This window comes from Balaenoptera borealis (genome assembly GCF_965194805.1).
Source record: "Balaenoptera borealis genome assembly, chromosome: 2".
In the NCBI taxonomy this organism is placed as follows: domain Eukaryota; kingdom Metazoa; phylum Chordata; class Mammalia; order Artiodactyla; family Balaenopteridae; genus Balaenoptera; species Balaenoptera borealis.
Genome location: NC_138867.1, coordinates 178,559,209 through 178,577,478, shown reverse-complemented (window position 1 = coordinate 178,577,478; position 18,270 = coordinate 178,559,209). Strand labels below are relative to the sequence as shown.

At 43.3% G+C, this 18,270-nt stretch overlaps 1 protein-coding gene across 4 annotated transcripts in view; it reads right to left on the bottom strand.

The window, feature by feature from the left end:
• Positions 1-512: 512 nt before the first annotated feature.
• Positions 513-18,270, bottom strand: part of LOC309623391 (uncharacterized protein) — a 31,012-nt gene continuing 13,254 nt past the window's right edge. For 3 of the 4 annotated variants that reach the window (XM_082380295.1, XM_082380296.1, XM_082380297.1), the window contains exons 3-7: positions 12,505-12,593; positions 11,844-11,970; positions 10,953-11,036; positions 9,656-9,738; positions 513-9,162 (exon numbers count right to left, since the gene is read on the bottom strand). In XM_082380295.1, the coding sequence (XP_082236421.1) occupies positions 8,545-9,162; positions 9,656-9,738; positions 10,953-11,036; positions 11,844-11,970; positions 12,505-12,552 (960 nt within the window). In that variant the 5' untranslated portion in view covers positions 12,553-12,593 and the 3' untranslated portion in view covers positions 513-8,544. The remainder of the gene's footprint in view (positions 9,163-9,655; positions 9,739-10,952; positions 11,037-11,843; positions 11,971-12,504; positions 12,594-18,270) is intronic. The other variant, XM_082380298.1, reaches the window with a different exon arrangement.

Sequence of the window (18,270 nt, the reverse complement as noted above, 5' to 3'; positions counted from 1 at the left end):
CAAAGATACAGAGAAAAATCAGCAAAAACATGTAAAGGTAATTCCCAAATGGAAACTCAAAAGAGCCAATAAATATAAAAAGATGCCCATTCTCATTAGTAATCAGCAAAGTACAAATTAAAACGAGATACATTTCACATAGAATACAAAACAAACTTGAATATAAAGATTCTACACTCAGCGAATTCATTTTTAGAGTAACTCATATATACGTGCAATGGGAGGTGTGCAAGAATGTCTACAGCAACATTATTCATAATGGATAAAAGCTGCAAACAACCCAAGGAGGTAGAGCAATCTTCCATCTCTTGGCTTGGTTGATGGGTACAAGTTTATTGTGTTTTTTTTAACTGTACTCATACGTTTTCATCAAATCTTCTCTATTTCCCATTTTTTAAAAGAAAAATGCAGAATAGAAATCATAACTATTAAGGTGGTAGAAATTAATCCAGTATGTTAGGAATCACAATAAAAAAACTGGATGGGTTTACAGATTGAAAGACATTTTCAGATTGGATTGGGGTGGGGGTGGGATACAGCTACATCCTCTTTACAAGAGATACATCTAAGTGCACAGAAGGTTCAAATGAGAAGGATGGAGAACTATCTAACAGACAGAAAACTGGCATGGCTTTATTAATAACACCAAACAAAACAGACCTAAAAAATCTTTCTCCTTACTGTCTCCAGTTTTTCTCCTAGTTTCTTCTGAACCCATTTCAATCAGGTTTTTGTGGACAGTAGATCACAGCATCAGCTTTGACAGTGACTCTCACTGATATTTTGATATCTGTTGTCAAATCCAGTCAGAAGGAAGGGAGAAGGGCCGAGGAAGGCTGGGTCCGAAGAGTCTTGGACAGAGGCGCAGTCTAGCCAAGTTAGGGCCAGACCAGTGGGGGGTTCTTGAACCATGCCCATCAGTGGAAGAGCCCTACAACCCACAAATGGGCTTGTACTATATTACTCCTGCCAGGCTTAGTCGCTGCTAGGAACAGTCTTAGCACAACCCCAGAGGTGGTTTCTGGGAGGGTCAGCAACCAGGGCCACCAGCAAACTCAGCCCCCTAGTTGGATACCCAAGGGGTGGGTTCTCTTGACTACCGCACCAGCACAAACTACTCAGCTGGGAGTAATAAACATTTCCTGAGCGTAATAAAAAAAAAATTCCTGATAGCTCCCCCACCATGAAACTACAATGAAGACTTTTTTTAAAAAGAATATTTCTTTTTCTCACGTACCATGAGTCTAGAAATAAGCAGTTCAGGGTCGGTACAGACACTCAGAGAAACCACTGAGAAGCAAAGAGCCTCGTGTTCTGGCTGCGCCATCTTCGCCTGTGGCTTCTGCCTACTGGTCACCTCCTTCCAACCCCAGGCATTGTATTTACTTTCCAGGCAGAAAGAAGGAGGAAGGACCAAGGACAAAGAGTGAAGATAACAAGCATGGGACTGTCCCATTTTCAATGGCTTTCCCAGAAGCCACACCAGTGGCTCTGCCTGTCTACCAAGGCTGTGGGACATTCCTTCAAGAAAGACTAAGAGAGAGAGCTGGGTTTTTCTGTTTTTTGTTTTATAGTAAACATTTAACAAGTTGAGCAAAATCCAGGTTCTGAGAGTCAGAAGAAGGGGCAGAGTGGACACAGAGGCAGCAAGCAGTGTCTGCTACACTGGGCCATAAAGTCCCAACAGATGCCAGAGAATCCACACTCTACAGGTCACTGACTCTGACCACAAACAACTAGAATGGAAATGAAAAACAAGGCGACTAAGAACCCCTGGCACTGCATCTGGAAAACATATTCCTGAATAACCCGTAAGTCTAAGAGGTTGTCAAAATGGAAATAAGACAGTATTTAGAACTGAGCCATAATAAGTAAAAAGATTACCTATCACAACTTTTTCAATAACTTAGAGGGCATTTAGAGGGATTTGTGTGGTATTGAGTATTTATATTATGAAAGGAAACGCAAAGAAATTAATGAGCTAGGGGTCCATATTAAGAATGCAGCATAGGGAACTATACTCAATATTTTGTAATAGCCTATAAGGGAAAAGAATCTGAAAAAAAAAACCAACCCAGATATATATGTATGTATAACTGAATTACTTTGCTGTACACCTGAAATTAACACAACATTCTGTAAATCAACTATACTTCAATAAAAATAAATTTAAAAAAGAAAAAAAGGATGCAGCATAAAGGCAAACCCACATTCACAACATTGGCATGGCCTCTCTCAGAACGAGTTCTCTGGTGAATAGTAAGTGAAGGTCCACCCCTGAAAGCCCATCCATAGTCATTATACTAACAGGACCGTCCTCCATGTGTCCTCACGTGTCATACAAGGATGAGTGCTTCTGAAGGCTTTCACAACTTTTTCTGTGAAAAAAAAAATATGACGGTTTTCCGTGCAGGCATACTTCCTGTCCTATCTGATTCTTTTGAGTCGAATAAAGTGACTTTTGTCAGAAGGCTCTATTTAAGTGTCTACTTTCCCAGGGCTTCTTACATAAGATTTTTTAAAAATAATTTTTAAAACTAAATTATATTTCGAATCCTCAAGAAAGGATATTTATGGGAAGAAATTTGATTATAGGTTGTGAGCTGATAACATTTTATCCATGTTAAATTTCATAAGTGTGTTAATGATATTTTGATTATAGAGGAAAATGTCGGAAGACAGTTCTCCACAGGTAGCTCACGTTTCCACGTGTCTTACTCTGTTCTGGACTATGTCTCGGAGCACAGGGCAGGTTTGTTTGCTGTCCAGTGTAATAAAGTTAAGGTCTCCCTCCGGGGCAAAGATTGGGCAGGTTTATTTGCAGCTCATTAGAAAAGCTTGGGGTTCCTCAGCTGTGACACAAACTCACTGCATGTGTAGCAGCCGCCTGGTCCACTTCACGTCACCCCTGTGGGACTTGGGAGTCGAGGGGAATTGACAGGAATGTGAAGCATCTGCTGCCTGCTGTGCTGTAATAAAGCCCTTGGTCTCTGACCAAGAAGTCTGGTGTCTTGGCCAACATCCATTAAACTGTGGCAGACTAACTAGTTAGCTTGAAAGTAGGGATAATCCTCAGATCTTTCCGTTCTCGACAATGTCCCTGTTCTTGGGGATAAATGCTAAAGAAGTCTGATGTCTAATGGCTCCCCCATTAAAGAAAGTTACACACAAGCAAAGAAAGATACAAAACAATTGTCAAAAAAATGTTGATAACTGGTGAATCTAGGCGAAGGCATGGACTTTGGGGGAATTTCCCCAACTAATTTTATGGGGCCAGCATATCCCAACAACAAAAGAACAGCATGACAAAAGGAAAATTTGCAGGCTGGTCTCACTCAAAGATGCAAAAATCTTAGCTAGCAAACTGGGAACGATGATGTGTAATAAATGTGAGGGTCAAGTTACCCAGGAATGCAAAGTTAATAGCACAGTGGAAAAATGAGTTCAAGTAATTTACCACCCAAACATGTTAAAAAAAAGAGAAGTTACCTATATTCATTCATTCTTTCATTCAACAAATACTTATTGAGTGCCTACTATGGGTTCTACCATTGTTCTAGGGGTTTTGAAATACATCAGTGAACAAATATTATCATCTGAGGAGATGCAGAACAGACATTTGATAAAAATGCAACATCTGTTCATGAGAAAGAACACTAACATCCTAGGAAGAGAAGGGAACTGTCTTATCCTGATAAAGTTATGTACAAAAATGTTACAGCAGACACCACACTTAAAAGATAAAATAGGAAAAGAATGCCCTTTAAGATCAGGAAAAAGACACGGACGCATAAGACCACTCCTAGTCATAATGGTTCAAGCCCCAGCCAGAGACAGGCAATAAAAGCCTAAGAAAGTTGTAAGGATTAAAAAGGAGCAAAGGAAATCTGTCTGTATTTATAGATATGATTATCTATAGAAATCCACAAAAGATCTATGCATCAGTTATTAGATAGAAGTGTAGTAACTTTGCTACAGTCAAACTCAACACACAAAGAAAATTCTCTATGAGGACCAGCAAGAGACATATACCTCTAGGCCTTCTCCAGAAACCTTAAACCCTGATATAGTTTAAAGTATTCAGAGCCTAGGAAAGGAAACCATTCCACGTCTCACAAAATGTCCAAACAGACTTCTAAAGAACACAAGGAAAAGAACCAAATTAAAAAGTGCAGCATGGAAACTACGGAGTAAAAAGAGGAAGGCCCTGAAAGAGAAGATGACATTGCCGAGATAAATAAATACCCCACCTGAACCCCCAATAAATGAGTTAAAGAGTGTCACGCTCTTTAGATCATTCAGTCCAAAAAGGATTCATTAACTGGATGCTAGCTTTTGAGAAAACAGACTGAGACTGGCATCTATGAGGAACGCCACAATTCCAAGGATGACTTCAAAACTGAGTATTATGGGTATATCCTGCCACAATGGAGACTGTGGCTAGATTTATCAAAAAGAATGCATAATGGAAGCACCTTTTATAACAGCTTTAGTGAGATATAACTTACATACCATAAAACTCACCCATTTGAAATGTACAGTTCAAATGATTTTTAGTTGACATATAGCGTTGTGCAAGTATCAACATGAACCGGTTGTAGAACATTTCCATCAACCCAATAAGATCCCTTATGCCTGCTTAGTTAATCGGGTTCCCCCACCAGAAACAATAACCTACTTTCTGTTTCTATGGCTTTGCCTATTCTGCATATGTCACAAATGGGATCATACGGTCTGTGGGCCTTTGTGACTGGTTGCATTCACTGAGCATCATGTTTTGCAAGGTTCATCCACGTTGCAGCGTGTATCAGGACTTCATTTCTTTTTATCGCCAAATAATATTTCACTGTATGGATAACTACATTTTGTTTATCCATTCTCCAGTTCCCAAAAGGGAAACTTTTGGGGTTTCCCTGTTTGGCTATTATGAAACATGTTATGAACATTTGTGTGCAACTCTTTGTGTGGACATATCTTTTTATTTCTCTTGGGGTCAAATGGTTTTTCATTATGACCACATCATTTTACGTTCCCAGCAGCAATGTATGTTTCCTGAATTTTGGAAGCTGCATTTCCCTGGTTCCCCTTTTCCCTCAAGATCCATGTTTGTCAATAGAAATTATTATTTTTTAGATTTTTTTTTTCCTTTTGGCTGTGCTGCTGCAGCTTGTGGGATCTTAGTTCCCCAACCAAGGCCCCTGCAGTGAGAGCACCAAGTCCTAACAACTGGACGGCCAAGGAATTCCAGATTTTTTAAATATTGAGGATCCAGTGTCCATACTTCAAAGTTGTACATGTGTTTAAAAAAAAAAAAAAAAAAGCCAATAAGGTGAAGTGCTTTTGGAAAACATGAGCCTCCTTTCTCCACTTATTTATTTATTTATTCAGTTGTGCTGGGTCTTAGTTGCGCCTTGCCAACTCCTTAGTTGCGGCACATGGGCTCCTTAGTTGTGGCATGCGAACTCTTAGTTGCGGCATGCACGTGGGATCGAACCTGGGCCACCTGAATTGGGAGCACAGAGTTTTAATCACTGCGCCACCAGGGAAGTCCCTCTCCACTTTCTTAATGCAAACTCTTTGCCTTAAAAGAAGGATCGGCCAGCGTGTCTTCTGTTTCTGTAAATACAATTATGTTGGTGTACAGCCACACCCATTTATTTATGTATTTTCTGTGGCCACTTTTGTGCCACACGGCAGAGCTGAGTAGTTGCAACAGAGACCATCTGGCCCACCAAGCCTAAATACTTACTATCTCTCCGTTTATCGAAAAAGCTTGCAGACCCGTCTTAAATATTAAGTTTAAAAATCTGCACAAAATACAGAGTTAAACTACTGTTTTGGAGGGCTAAGAAAAGTATATCAGGCTGACCTGACCTAGAAGAGTAAATCTGCCCTGCAAATTAACCCCCAATGCAACTGCTTTAAGGTGTTTAGAGTTCTGTACAAAGCTCTTGATTGGAGCACTGGGAAGGAAACTGGCCTACCAGATCATGTGATGTGGGCATGCGTGAAGAGGGAAAACAGCTTACATGCCTACTAGGCTGTTTGCTAGGGTTAAACTGCCCAGGCTTAATGTCAGGTTGGTTTTGTTTTGTTTTGTTTTGTTTTTTGGCCGCTAGGCGGCTTGCAGGATGTTAGTTCCCAGACCAGGGATGGAACCTGGGCCCCCTGCAGTGGAAGCTAGGAGTCCTAACCACTGGACTGCCAGGGAATCCCCTCACCCCACCACCTTCTTTTCTCCTGTCAAATTGCTGCTTCTATTCTGGAAGACAAAAGCATTTCCATTTCCACAGTTTACAGCTTTGTTAATGTTGGGCAAAATCAGTATGTTATGCTTTCTGGGGTGATGGAAATATTTTATATCCTGATTGGGGTAGTGATTATAGGGGTGTATACAATGGTCAAAGCTCACCAACCCATACATTTCAAATGGTGCATTTTATGTGGAAAGTAAGTTATGTGACAGAATTATAAAACTAAACATCGTTTTTAAGAGAGATTCAAAGAAACGATTGCCTACATGAAAACTGTATTTAAAGATTTCTTTTTTGTTCATGGAAATAGGGTATATAAAAAGAACAAAGATATTTAACTATAAAATACTGTGATTCATCAACCAGCACACACTTCCATTTCCTGGAGTTCATCTACTGACTTTGAACATAAATTACGTGGTTAAAGATGTAAAGATTTGGAACTAACATTGATTCACATTGTGTTCTCTTACTGTATTTTGGCTTTTCAAAGTACTGCCCGTTGAAAAGGAAAGTACTATGTTTACAAGTCTATTCGGAAATGTTCAACAAAATTTAGTAGAATTCTTAATAAACATTTATCTCTAGCATTCAAAAACATTAAGAATATATGTTTACAAAGAAAAATTACGTTTTTAATATATTAGCATTTAGAATGATAAAATGTGATAAAATATGAAGTGCCTAGGAAGACATCTGACACTACATGTGCCAGACTTTCATAGGAAAATATATAAAACTTTAGTAAAAGATACTAAAGAATGCCTCAATAAATGCAGATACTGAGTTCATGGCCTGAAAGATTTAATAACATAAAGATGTTGATTCCACCAGTACTGATTCAATGCAATTCCAGGCATGATACCAATGTGATTTTTTTGTGAAATTCTCCAAGCTTATACGGAGACATAAAAGGCACAGAAGAGACATGCCACTCTTGAAGAAGAACAAGTTGTAGGAACCTGCCTCTCAGATATTAAAAAAAATTAGGCATAACGTTATTAAAGATGGTGCTATATTGATGCAGGACTAATAACCTGACCAGAACTGCATGAAAGGCCCAGAAACACAAAAACACACACGCAAACAACTTATGGGACCTGGCTTTCTGATTAGAGTTCTAGGAAAATCAGTTCTGCAGGGGAAAAATTAAATTGGGCCCCTCCTGACACCACATATAAAAACCAATAATGGAGAGGAAAATATTTTAGAAGACCTTTTAGAAGGATATTTTAGAAACATTTTACAAGATGAGAGACCTGTAGTATTTACGAGTACAGGTTACTGTCCCAACACAATCAGCCAAAGACCACCAGGGACAAAACCTATAGTCTGACAAAGTCAGGTTTACCGGCTTGTTGCAACCAGGTAGACCACATACGTGAGGAACCTCGGGGTGTCCCACCAAACCAAGGAAGACACATGGATATTATAGGATTTGGGGGAAGGGGAGAGTTTGGGTGAAATTCAAATGAAGTAGCATCTTGACAGGCTTAAAAAGTAACGTGACACTGTGAGTTAAAATAGATCTAACAGAGATATCAGATGATATTTAGAACTAAACCAAAATTTTAAAAACCTTAGCTCGGGGCTTCCCTGGTGGCGCAGTGGTTAGGAGTCCGCCTGCCAATGCGGGGGACGCGGGTTCAATCCCTGGTCCGGGAGGATCCCACATGCCGCGGAGCAACTAAACCCGTGCCCCGAGACCCCGCGAGCCACGACTACTGAGCCCACGCGCCGCATCTGCTGAGGCCCGCGTGCTCTAGAGCCTGTGCTCGGCAACAAGAGAAGCCCGTGCACCGCAACGAGGAGTAGCCCCCGCTCGCCGCAACTAGAGAAAGCCCACGCACAGCAACGAGGACCCAACGCAGCCAAAATAATAAATAAATAAATTAAAAAAAAAAAAACAAAAAAAACCTTAGCTCAAAACTCATGTAATATAGCCAAATGGGGTAGGTAGAGGGATATCTATGGCCTTAAATGCTTATATTCAAAAACACAGACTGAAAATTAATGAGCTAGATTTCCAACCTCAGGATAAGGCCCTGATAAAAGCAATCCCACTTTCTTCACATTTATACGGTTTCTCTGCCACTCTGAATTTCCTTGTGCAGTAGTTTAAGTCCCAGCAGAAGACTTCCCCATACTGAAGATATTCACAGAGTTGCTGTCATGTGAGATGGATGAGGCTTTCCCTGCTTGCACTCCTACACTTGTCTTTACTGTGCGTTCTCACATGTTTCCTATGTGATGAGTGACTACTGGAAAGTTCCCCACAGTCGTTGCACTGCTACATCTTCCCCCCTGTGTGTACCCTCTTGTGGGCAGTCGCTTTACAACTCCTATCGAAGGCTTTTCCGCAGTCACTGAATTGGCGGGGCTTCACCCCAGTATGGGTTCTCATGTGCACCGTCAGATGGAACTTCCTGCTAAAGGTTTTGCTGCAGTCACTGCACAGATGGCGTTTCTCCCCGGTGTGTAGTCTCTTATGCATAGTCAGGTCACTGCTCCTGATGAAGGCCTTCCCACAGTCACTGCATTCATATGGTTTCTCCCAAGTGTGCATCCTCTTGTGTATGGCGAGGCTCGAGCCGGATCTCAAGAATTTCCCACACTGGGTACACTTACATGGTTTCTCTCCATTGTGAGTTTGCTCGTGTGTCCTAAGAGACGAGCAGCGACTGAAAGCTTTCCCACACTGAGAACATTCGTAGGGTTTCTCACCAGCGTGAGATCGCATGTGGATCCCAAGGGATGAAGGATAACTAAACGCTTTCCCATGTTCTTTACGTTCGCTGCGTTTCATTCCTGTGTAATTCCTCTTGGGCAAAATAAGGTCAGGATTCCTTCTGATGGCTTTTCCACACAGACTCTGTTCATGGGGTTTCTCTCCAGGTTGAGTTGGTGCCTGTTGATTAAGGGATAAGTGGTAACTAAAGGTTTTCTCACTTTCATTGCACTCGTGGGAATTCTCCCCCATAGAAAGTGTGTACAGTAAAGAAAGCAGATTCCTACCTTAGAAGTTGCTACCACTTTCAGAGCACACAAATTGAGTAGAGGGAATACTCGACCACAAGGTTCCATCATGGCCACATTCATAAGGCTTCTTAGGTACAGAATTTTTTTTTCTGGTAGTTGTTTAAAACAAAAACTGAATTCTGCGTCAATTCTAAGTCTTATTTATGGACCTGCTTACTTGTGGGACCTCTCCATGAATCAATATGGAAATCAGTTTAGAATGTTCCCCAAATTCATGACACCCCAAGACTCTCTCCTGAGACACGACTTCTCTTGGGTGAAGGCCACTGACTGGCCCTATGTCTTGCCAGGTTGTTGTGCTGTTCTATCTCATGGCAATTCCCTCCTGCAGAGAACCAGCAATGAGCCCTCATGAGCCTTACCGCTTTCCTGCTGGTAAATGGTTTTTCCCAAACTTTATTCTGCTTGGCAGTGGTCTCTTTGGTTTTAAGCTGAGAATTCTGGTCTGAAATGAATCGGAGGAAAAAACACTTAAGTTCTTGGAGAAATAAATGGTGAGATAAAGGTGATTTAAAACAAAAAAAAAAAAGCCAGGTCCACATAGATTCTTTTCATATACTGACCCTAAACATGAGAAGGCAATGTGACGGGAAAGAATGCATCAGCAGTTAAAGACAGACTCCAAGGATTTCAGCAATGTGTAGAATTTGACAAGGATGTGAACAAGGGGTGGAAATGGCAAAGTGTCTGGCTAAGAAACAATTTTGTTAAAAATGAGACGGCTGCCAATAGTCTGAGAGAGGGCACTATATCATGCAAGCAAAGTGTGAAGACAGTGGGAAAATGGGCAAGTAGCACACCTGGAAATGTTCTGGAAAGAGGAAGCAGTACTCAGTACTCTGTAATGACCTATATGGGAAAAGAATCTAAAAAAGAGTGGATAGGGGTTTCCCTGGTGGCGCAGTGGTTGGGAGTCTGCCTGCCAATGCAGGGGACACGGGTTCGAGCCCTGGTCTGGGAAGATCCCACATGCCGCGGAGAGGCTGGGCCCGTGAGCCACAACTACTGAGCCTGCGCGTCTGGAGCTTGTGCTCCGCAACAAGAGAAGCCGCGACAGTGAGAGGCCCGCGCACTGCGATGAGGAGTGGACCCCGCTCGCCGCAACTGGAGAAAGCCCTCGCACAGAAACGAAGACCCAACACAGCCAAAAATAAATAAATTAATTAAAAAAAAAAGGAGTGGATATATGTATATGTATAACTGATTCACTTTGCTGTACAACAGAAACCAACACAACATTGTAAATCAACTATACCCCAATAAAAATTAATTAAAAAAAAAAAAGAAAGCAGAACAGAGCTTTTTCTAAGAGCAAACGTGGGAGAAACAAGGATTCACTGCACAGCACAGGGAACTATATTCAGCATCTTGTAATAACCTATAATGGAAAAGAATTGAAACACAAAAAAGAATATAGATATATACATATATGTATAACCAAATCACTTTGCTGTACACCTGAAACTAATACAATATTGTGAATCAACTATACTTTAATTTAAAAAAAAGGTGGGAAGAAAGAAAAGAGAGAAGGAAAGGAAAGGAAGGGAAGCAGAAGCTTTGAGGGGAAACTAACCCCAAGTGGCCGGAGATAATTTCTTAGACAAAGATGACATTTGAGAAACTCCCTAAAAAGGGCTCCTCTTGCCCAGGGCTCACCTGCACAGGTGTCTTGGAGAACTCTCCTCTTCTTGGTCCTCAGCTCCTCCTGGGTGAGCAGGCTGGGTTTACGGAGATGATACCCTGGCACGTGGGGAAAGACACATGAGGTGGGGGCAGTGCAGGGATGAAAACAGGAGCTCCCCCCCACCCCCAGAGTAGGGCCGACACTTTCGGCAAATGGGCATGTGTGAACCCACAAGCAGTAACATGATGGTACCCAGGACCCCAAACTCTAAACTACCCATCATGCCCTACAGGGATCAGGGATCCTCGGACCCAACCTCAGAGACACACTTCAGGAGCATGGAAGCTTCCAATCATGAAGAAAACTAAGTCAGTGTAATGGATGAATATTCACTCTCAAGAGGGAGACACTAGACTAGGGGCTGGTGACTAAAGCCCAGGGGTTAACCACCTGCTTCTGAAAGTCAAATTTTATTGGAACACACTCCGCAGATGGTACATCTGTTTATGTACCATCTGCGGTGGCTTCGGCACTACAGCGGAAGCATTGAGAAGTTGCAAGAGACCCGAGGGTCCACTAAGCTGAAAATATTTCCTCTCTGGCCCCTTAAGGAAAAGTGTGCTCACCCCCACTCTACAACGTCACTGCTTTTTTTGGGGGCTGGGGGACCGTGTCATGAGGCTTCCAGGATCTTAGTTCCCCGACCAGGGATCAAACCCAGGCCCTTGGCAGTGAAAGCGCAGAGTCCTAAGCACTGGACCGCCAGGGAATTCCCTACAGTGTCACTTCTTAAGGGTGGGCCACATCTCCTTCTGTGTCACTCTCTTCCCAAGAGCAAGAACAGTTCCTGCAACATAGCAGATGCCGGAGAAAGGTTTGCAGCAAAAACCAATAAATGAAGAGATGAGGCCAACCTCACTCACCCACAGAGGCCAGGTTCCTGTAGTTCTCCAGCATCACGTCTCGGTACAGGATTTTCTGAGCGGGGGCCAGCAGGGCCCACTCCTCCTGCGAGAAGTCCACCGCTACTTCCTGGAAGGTCACCGGGTCCTGAAACATCACACATTCGGGCTCAGCTAAGGCTCATCTCCAACAGTGTCCCAAGAGGGCAGGGTGTGAGGAGGACATTGCCTGGGGACTGACGCTTGGGAAGTTCAGACAGGAAGGCGAGCTCGCCCTCAGCAATCCCATCCAGCCCCATAGGTGTATTAGTTCTTCAGTGAACAGTTGAACTTTCCAACTAGACTGTGAACCCATCCAGCCTGGGTCCCCTCACTCAGGCGCCACACAGCACTGAGCTCCCAGCGGCCTGGGAGGAATACTTAGTAAATGAATGAGTGATGTTCCCAAGAGTTCCTGAGACAAAGTGGTCTCATAGCCTTTCTTGGTTTTCTGTCACAGCCCACAAGTGAGTATACTGAAAAAAATTCATAAATACTGAGGCAATGAGAGCATTCTCTGGGAAGTCCCTTAGCCACAATTAGAGGAAGCATGGGGACAAGTCCCGGTGGGGTTTGAGGCTCCAGGCCACCCACACTCAGGGAAGGGAGATGCCACGTTGGACATAGGGGGATATCTGGTTACCTGTGACCAGGTGGTCAGCAGCTCTGGAGCCACCCCTTCCTCCTCCATGTTCCCCTCCTGGCGACAGGTGGGGTCTTGAGCAGGCACAGCTAGAGGACAAGAGAGGGGCCATGAGAGATGGGCCATGCCTAGATTCCACCCCGCACAAACCTGGATGCTGCTTCACAAGACCCTGCAAGAAGCAAAGCACAAGCCCACCCACCTGCAGGCAGATTTCCTGAAAGGCCAGGGAGGTCCTGTCTCTCTCACAATCGGAAAAGAGGCCTGTGGGCCTTGCTGCCCATGGGGAAGGCTAGTAAACTCCTGTGACTGTTGAGGGTACTCAAGCTTCAGAACAGTTTTGCAAGTCATATAAGTCGAAAACAAGGAGGGGAATTCCCTGGTGGTCCTGTGGTTAGGACTCTGCGCTTTTACTGCCAAGGGCCCGGGTTCAACCCCTGGTCGGGGAACTAAGATACCACAAGCTGTGCAGCCTGGCAAAAAAAGACAGAAAGAAAGGGAGGAAGGGAGGAAGAAAGAGAGAGAAAGAGAGAGAGGAAGGGAGGGTGGGAGGGAGGGAGGAAACAAGGAATAATGCAATATTATCCCCCAAGTATCTCAAACCCTAAAAGGCACCGACCCTGACACAAGCAGACTCAGGGGCTCCTAGGACTCACTCCCACCTTGTCCTGGCCTTTGGAAGCCCTGGAGGAAGAGGGTCTCAGGAAAATAGTGGCCAGGGCATGATCTACCTCCAGGAGGGGGCTCAAGGGGGAAGAAGGCCCATGTGGGAGAGGGCAGACAGCAGAAGCAAGAAGAACTACAATTCTGCAGCCTGTGGAACAAAAACCACATTCACAGAAAGACAGACAAGATGAAAAGGCAGAGGGCTATGTACCAGATGAAGGAACAAGATAAAACCCCAGAAAAACTAAATGAAGTGGAAATAGGCAACCTCCCAGAAAAAGAATTCAGAATAATGATAGTGAAGATGATACAGGACCTCGGGAAAAGAATGGAGGCAAAGATTGAGAAGATGCAAGAAATGTTTAACAAAGACCTAGAAGAATTAAAGAACAAACAAACAGAGATGAACAATACAATAACTGAAATGAAAAATACACTAGAAGGAATCAATTGCAGAATAACTGAGGCAGAAGAACGGATAAGTGACCTGGAAGACAGAATGGTGGAATTCACTGCCATGGAACAGAATAAAGAAAAAAGAATGAAAAGAAATGAAGACAGCCTACGAGACCTCTGGGACAACATTAAACACAACAACATTCTCATTATAGGGGTCCCAGAGGGAGAAGAGAGAGAGAAAGGACCCGAGAAAATATTTGAAAAGAGTATAGTCGAAAACCTCCCTAACATGGGAAAGGAAATAGCCACCCAAGTCCAGGAAGCACAGAAAGTCCCAGGTAGAATAAACCCAAGGAGAAACACACCAAGACACATAGTAATAAAACTGACAAAAATTAAAGACAAAGAAAAATTATTGAAAGCAACAAGGGAAAAATGACAAATAACATACAAGGGAACTCCCATAAGGTTAACAGCTGATTTCTCAGCAGAAATTCTACAAGCAAGAAGGGAGTGGCATGATATATTTAAAGTGATGAAAAGGAAGAACCTACAACCAAGATTACTCTATCTACCCAGCAAGGATCTCATTCAGATTTTTTTTAAATTTATTTATTTATTTATGGCTGTATTGGGTCTTCGTTTCTGTGCGAGGGCTTTCTCTAGTTGCAGCAAGCGGGGGCCACTCTTCATCGCGGTGCGCGGGCCTCTCATTATCGTGGCCTCTCTTGCTGCGGAGCACAGGCTCCAGACGCGCAGGCTCAGTAATTGTGGCTCACGGGCCCAGCCGCTCCGCGGCATGTGGGATCCTCCCAGACCAGGGCTCGAACCCGTGTCCCCTGCATTAGCAGGCAGATTCTCAACCACTGCGCCACCAGGGAAGCCCTCGCATTCAGATTTGACAGAGAAATCAAAAGCTTTACAGACAAGCAAAAGCTAAGAGAATTCAGCATCACCAAACCAGCTCTACAACAAATGCTAAAGGAACTTCTCTAAGTGGGAAACACAAGAAAAGGACCTACAAAAACAAACCCATAACAATGGTAATAGGAACATACATATTGATAATTGCCTTAAATGTGAATGGATTAAATGGTCCAACCAAAAGACACAGGCTCGCTGAATAGATACAAAAACAAGACCCACATATATGCTGTCTACAAGAGACCCACTTCAGACCTAGGGACACATCCAGACTGAAAGTGAGGGGATGGAAAAAGATAATCCATGCAGATGGAAATCAAAAGAAAGCTGGAGTAGCAATACTCATATCAGATAAAATAGACTTTAAAATAAAGAATGTTAAGAGACAAGGAAGGACACTACATAATGATCAAGGGGTCAATCCAAGAAGATGTAACAATTATAAATATATATGCACCCAACATAGGAGCACCTCAATACATAAGGCAACTGCTAACAGCTATAAAAGAGGAAATCGACAGTAACACAATAATAGTGGGGGACCTTAACACCTCACTTACACCAATGGACAGGTCATCCAAACAGAAAATTAACAAGGAAACACAAGCTTTAAATGACACAATAGACCAGATAGATTTAATTGATATTTATAGGACATTCCATCCAAAAACAGCAGATTACACTTTCTTCTCAAGTGCGCATGGAACATTCTCCAGGATAGATCACATCTTGGGTCACAAATCAAGCCTCAGTAAATTTAAGAAAATTGAAATCATATCAAGCATCTTTTCTGACCACAATGCTATGAGATTAGAAATCAATTCCCGGGAAAAAAACGTATAAAACACCAACACATGGATGCTAAACAATACGTTACTAAATAACCAAGACATCACTGAAGAAATCAAAGAGGAAATCAAAAAATACCTAGAGACAAATGAAAACGAAAGGATGAATCCAAAACCTATGGGACACAGCAAAAGCAGTTCTAAGAGGGAAGTTTATAGCAATACAAGCCTACCTCAAGAAACAAGAAAAATCTCAAATAAACAATCTAACCTTACACCTAAAGGAACTAGAGAAAGAAGAACAAACAAAACCCAAAGTTAGCAGAAGGAAAGAAATCATAAAGATCAGAGCAGAAATAAATAGAAACGAAAAAATAAAAAGAAGGCCCACGTGGGAGTGGGTAGAGCTTGCTGACTGGGGTGTCCGGGGAGGAAAGTGGGGGGGGAAGGGGGGCAGAGGGACCAGAAACTGAGTCAAGATGAGGGCAAAGGAGCATATGGATTTACACCTCATGACTAGCTTATCGGAAGTTTTGCACGAAGAGTGTTCTGTTCCTATTTGTATTTTTTTAAGATCATTTTGGCTGCTGTTCACAGGACAGAACTGGGGAGGGCAAGGATAGAAGCAGGCGGCTGGTGAAGGGCAGCGGCAGGGCCCAGGACACCTTGGAAGAGGCCAGGAGCAGCAGAGAGATTCTAAGTGATTAGTATGGTATACATATCAGAGGAAACATCAAAGGATTTGCTAGGGAATTAGACTGGGGTGGAAGGGGACATGGGGGAAACCCAAAGCCAATAACAGAAGGTAGAGAAACCATGGAGGATCACTGGATCCTTTATACTGACAATGTTGAACTTTTTTTTTTTTTTTGCGGGCGGAGAGGGCCACACCAAATGGCTTGCGGGATCTTAGTTCCCTGACCCGGGATTGAACCCAGGCCCATGGCAGTGAAAGTGCTGAGTTCTAACTACTGGACCACCAGGGAATTTCTGACAGTGTTGAACTTTATACCTGAGCCCTGTGGTCCTAGAAAACAGCAATGGGACTTCCCTGGTGGTCCAGTGGTTAAGACTCTATGTTCCCAATGCAGGGGGCATGGGTTCAATCCCTGGTCAGGGACCTAAGATCCCACATGTCACACAGCACAGCCAAAAAAATAAATAAAATAAATATACTTAAAAAAAAAAAAAGAAGAAGAAAAAGAAAACAGCAGTGGGTAAGAAATCCCCCCAACCCTTTGTGTCCTGCAATGAAACACCCTTCCCCACACAACTTAGGTAAGACCCAAGGATGACCCCTTTGTTTACCTATGACAAGACCAGGCAGAGACTGTCCAAATTCCCCATATCTGTCTCATGAATGAGTAGCTAAACCGTCTGTCCCCGCCCCCCCAACAACCTGGACAAAACTTCACCAAAATTCAATCAGGCTTCTCCCCACCCACCCACCTCCCACCATGCCCCTGGGCCACTGAACTCTGGCCCACCCTTGAGCCTGGAAAACAGCTGTCCTTCCGGATCTCACTTCCCAGCCTTGTTTACTCTTTCTGATCAAAGAAAAGCCTGACCCTGGGGCGGGAGTGTTGGGTCATTAGCAAGTCTCTCCTTACAATACTAATAAACTGGGTAAATAATGGCCATTGCTTGAGAGGGAAAGATTAAGGAGGGGCAGGTTTGTTCAAGGTGAGGTGTGGCAGAGACAAAAAAGTATATATTTTGTATAACCTGAAAATTAATAATGATGTATATATCATATAGACTCTACACATATATATTTAACAAATAGCAAATATTTTCCCATCAAACTAAAAGGGGTACACGCCATGAAACCTCAGGCACTAGGGAACTCAGGAGCTCCGAGGGTGTGGGCATCTATCCCTCTGACCACCCTTTCCCCACTCCTTGGCAAAAGACGAGGGGGCTGCCAGCTGGAGGTTTCAGGAAGGAAAGGAAATTTCCTCGTGGAGCAGGGCCACTCCCACAAGGCACACTCCCTCAGAAAGAGGTTTGATAGAGCAGAGGCTTTTTTTGCAAGAAGGATATATCAAGGCCTATTCTTAGGCTCGTGGGAACGAGGGGGATTGGGGGGAATAACTTCAAAATGTGGTGGACCAGCAGGCTGAGAGAGGGCTTCCAGGGATGTCTTATCTGGGCTCCAGGTTCGGGCAGCCATCTGCCCTCAGCACCCGGTAGACAAACTGTAGAGCCACAGGTGACAAAAGATGACCAGGGGCCCGTGGCAGCTGGGGCTGTGCTGGAGATATTTGGAATTTATGTGTATAAAATTTTTAAATATCCCTATGCCTTCAAACCAGCAACTTGTAGGACTGTAAACAAGAGGAACCCTGGCACCTGTGGCGATATAGACAGATGAAATAGATGTGTGTCTGTATTCAAGCTTGTTTACTACAAACTGTTTATAATGGGTAAAAACTAGAACCAACTAAAACATCCCGTTACAGTATAGCAAGGGGCTAAAGAATTATCAGATATTTGTATATGGGATATGATTACAGTGTTTAAAACAAAACCAAACAACTGACACAGATCTGAAGACAAAGTATAAATACATTTACATAATTTATAAAATATATATGTGTATTGAAAATGACTGCGAGGTGAAGGCTTTTTTTTTAAATATAAATTTATTTATTTATTTTTGGCTGTGTTGGGTCTTCGTTGCTGCGTGCGGGCTTTCTTTAGTGGCGGCGAGTGGGGGCTACTCTTCCTTGCGGTGCACAGGCTCTAGGCGCTCGAGCTTCGGTAGTTGTGGCACGCAGGCTCAGTAGTTGTGGCTCACGGGCTCTAGAGCACAGGTTCAGTAGTTGTGGCGCACGGGCTTAGTTGCTCAGCGGCATGTGGGATCGTCCCGGACCAGGGCTCGAACCTGGGTCCCCTACATTGGCAGGCAGATTCTTAACCACTGCGCCACCAGGGAAGCCCCAAGGCGAAGGCTTTGAATAAACATTTCTCCAAAGATAATATATAA